Source organism: Aptenodytes forsteri, unplaced genomic scaffold (genome assembly GCF_000699145.1).
Source record: "Aptenodytes forsteri isolate BGI_AS27 unplaced genomic scaffold, ASM69914v1 Scaffold1428, whole genome shotgun sequence".
Classification (NCBI taxonomy): Eukaryota; Metazoa; Chordata; class Aves; order Sphenisciformes; family Spheniscidae; genus Aptenodytes; species Aptenodytes forsteri.
Window position 1 is genome coordinate 5,940 of NW_008795347.1, and position 659 is coordinate 6,598.

The window sequence follows — 659 nt, forward strand, 5'->3', positions numbered from 1 at the left end:
CTGGAGGCCCCCCCCCCCCCCCCCGGGGCAGCCCCCCACGGCAGCCGGGAGCCTCCGTGCTAGCGGATCCTGTGTTGCTCCCCTGGGCAGGCGATCGAGGAGGGCACGCTGGAGGGGATCGAGGAGGAGGTGCGCCAGAAAAAATCCTCCCGTAAACGCAAGCGGGACACAGACGTCGGCTCCGCCACTCCCACCACCAGCACCCGCAGCCGGGATAAGGATGATGATAGCAAAAAGCAGAAGAAGCGCGGCAGGCCGCCGGCGGAGAAACTCTCCCCAAACCCCCCCAACCTCACCAAAAAAATGAAGAAGATCGTGGACGCCGTCATCAAGTATAAGGACAGGTAAGAGAAGCGGGGGCGGGCGCCCGGCTCTCCTAACGAGAGCCTGAACCCCGGCCAGGGACCCGGCGGCGCCGCCGGCCCTGCCTCTGGTTTGATCCCTGCGGCTCTTGGGTGGCCGCCGACCCGCTCTTGGCTCCGCGGGGGCAGCCGAGGTTTGCAGAGCGCTGGGAAGATCAAACGGGCCGAGCGCCGCACGCGTGGCCAGCTGGCGGCTTCGTCTAGTGGGCTGGGAGCAAGGAATTAATTAATCGGGCTGCGGAGGGCAGTTTCTGCCGCTGTCTCGGGTGGACTGAGGCCTGGCTCCCGCCCGGCGTG

The 659-nt window shown here is 67.1% G+C and overlaps 1 protein-coding gene across 1 annotated transcript in view; it reads left to right on the forward strand.

Annotated features, from left to right (window-relative positions):
• LOC103899668 (transcription activator BRG1-like) overlaps positions 1-659 on the forward strand; it is a gene marked incomplete at its 3' end in the record, with an annotated part of 7,047 nt that overhangs the window by 5,901 nt on the left and 487 nt on the right. The window contains exon 2 of the mRNA XM_019472312.1: positions 91-344. Within this exon, the coding sequence (XP_019327857.1) occupies positions 91-344 (254 nt within the window). The remainder of the gene's footprint in view (positions 1-90; positions 345-659) is intronic.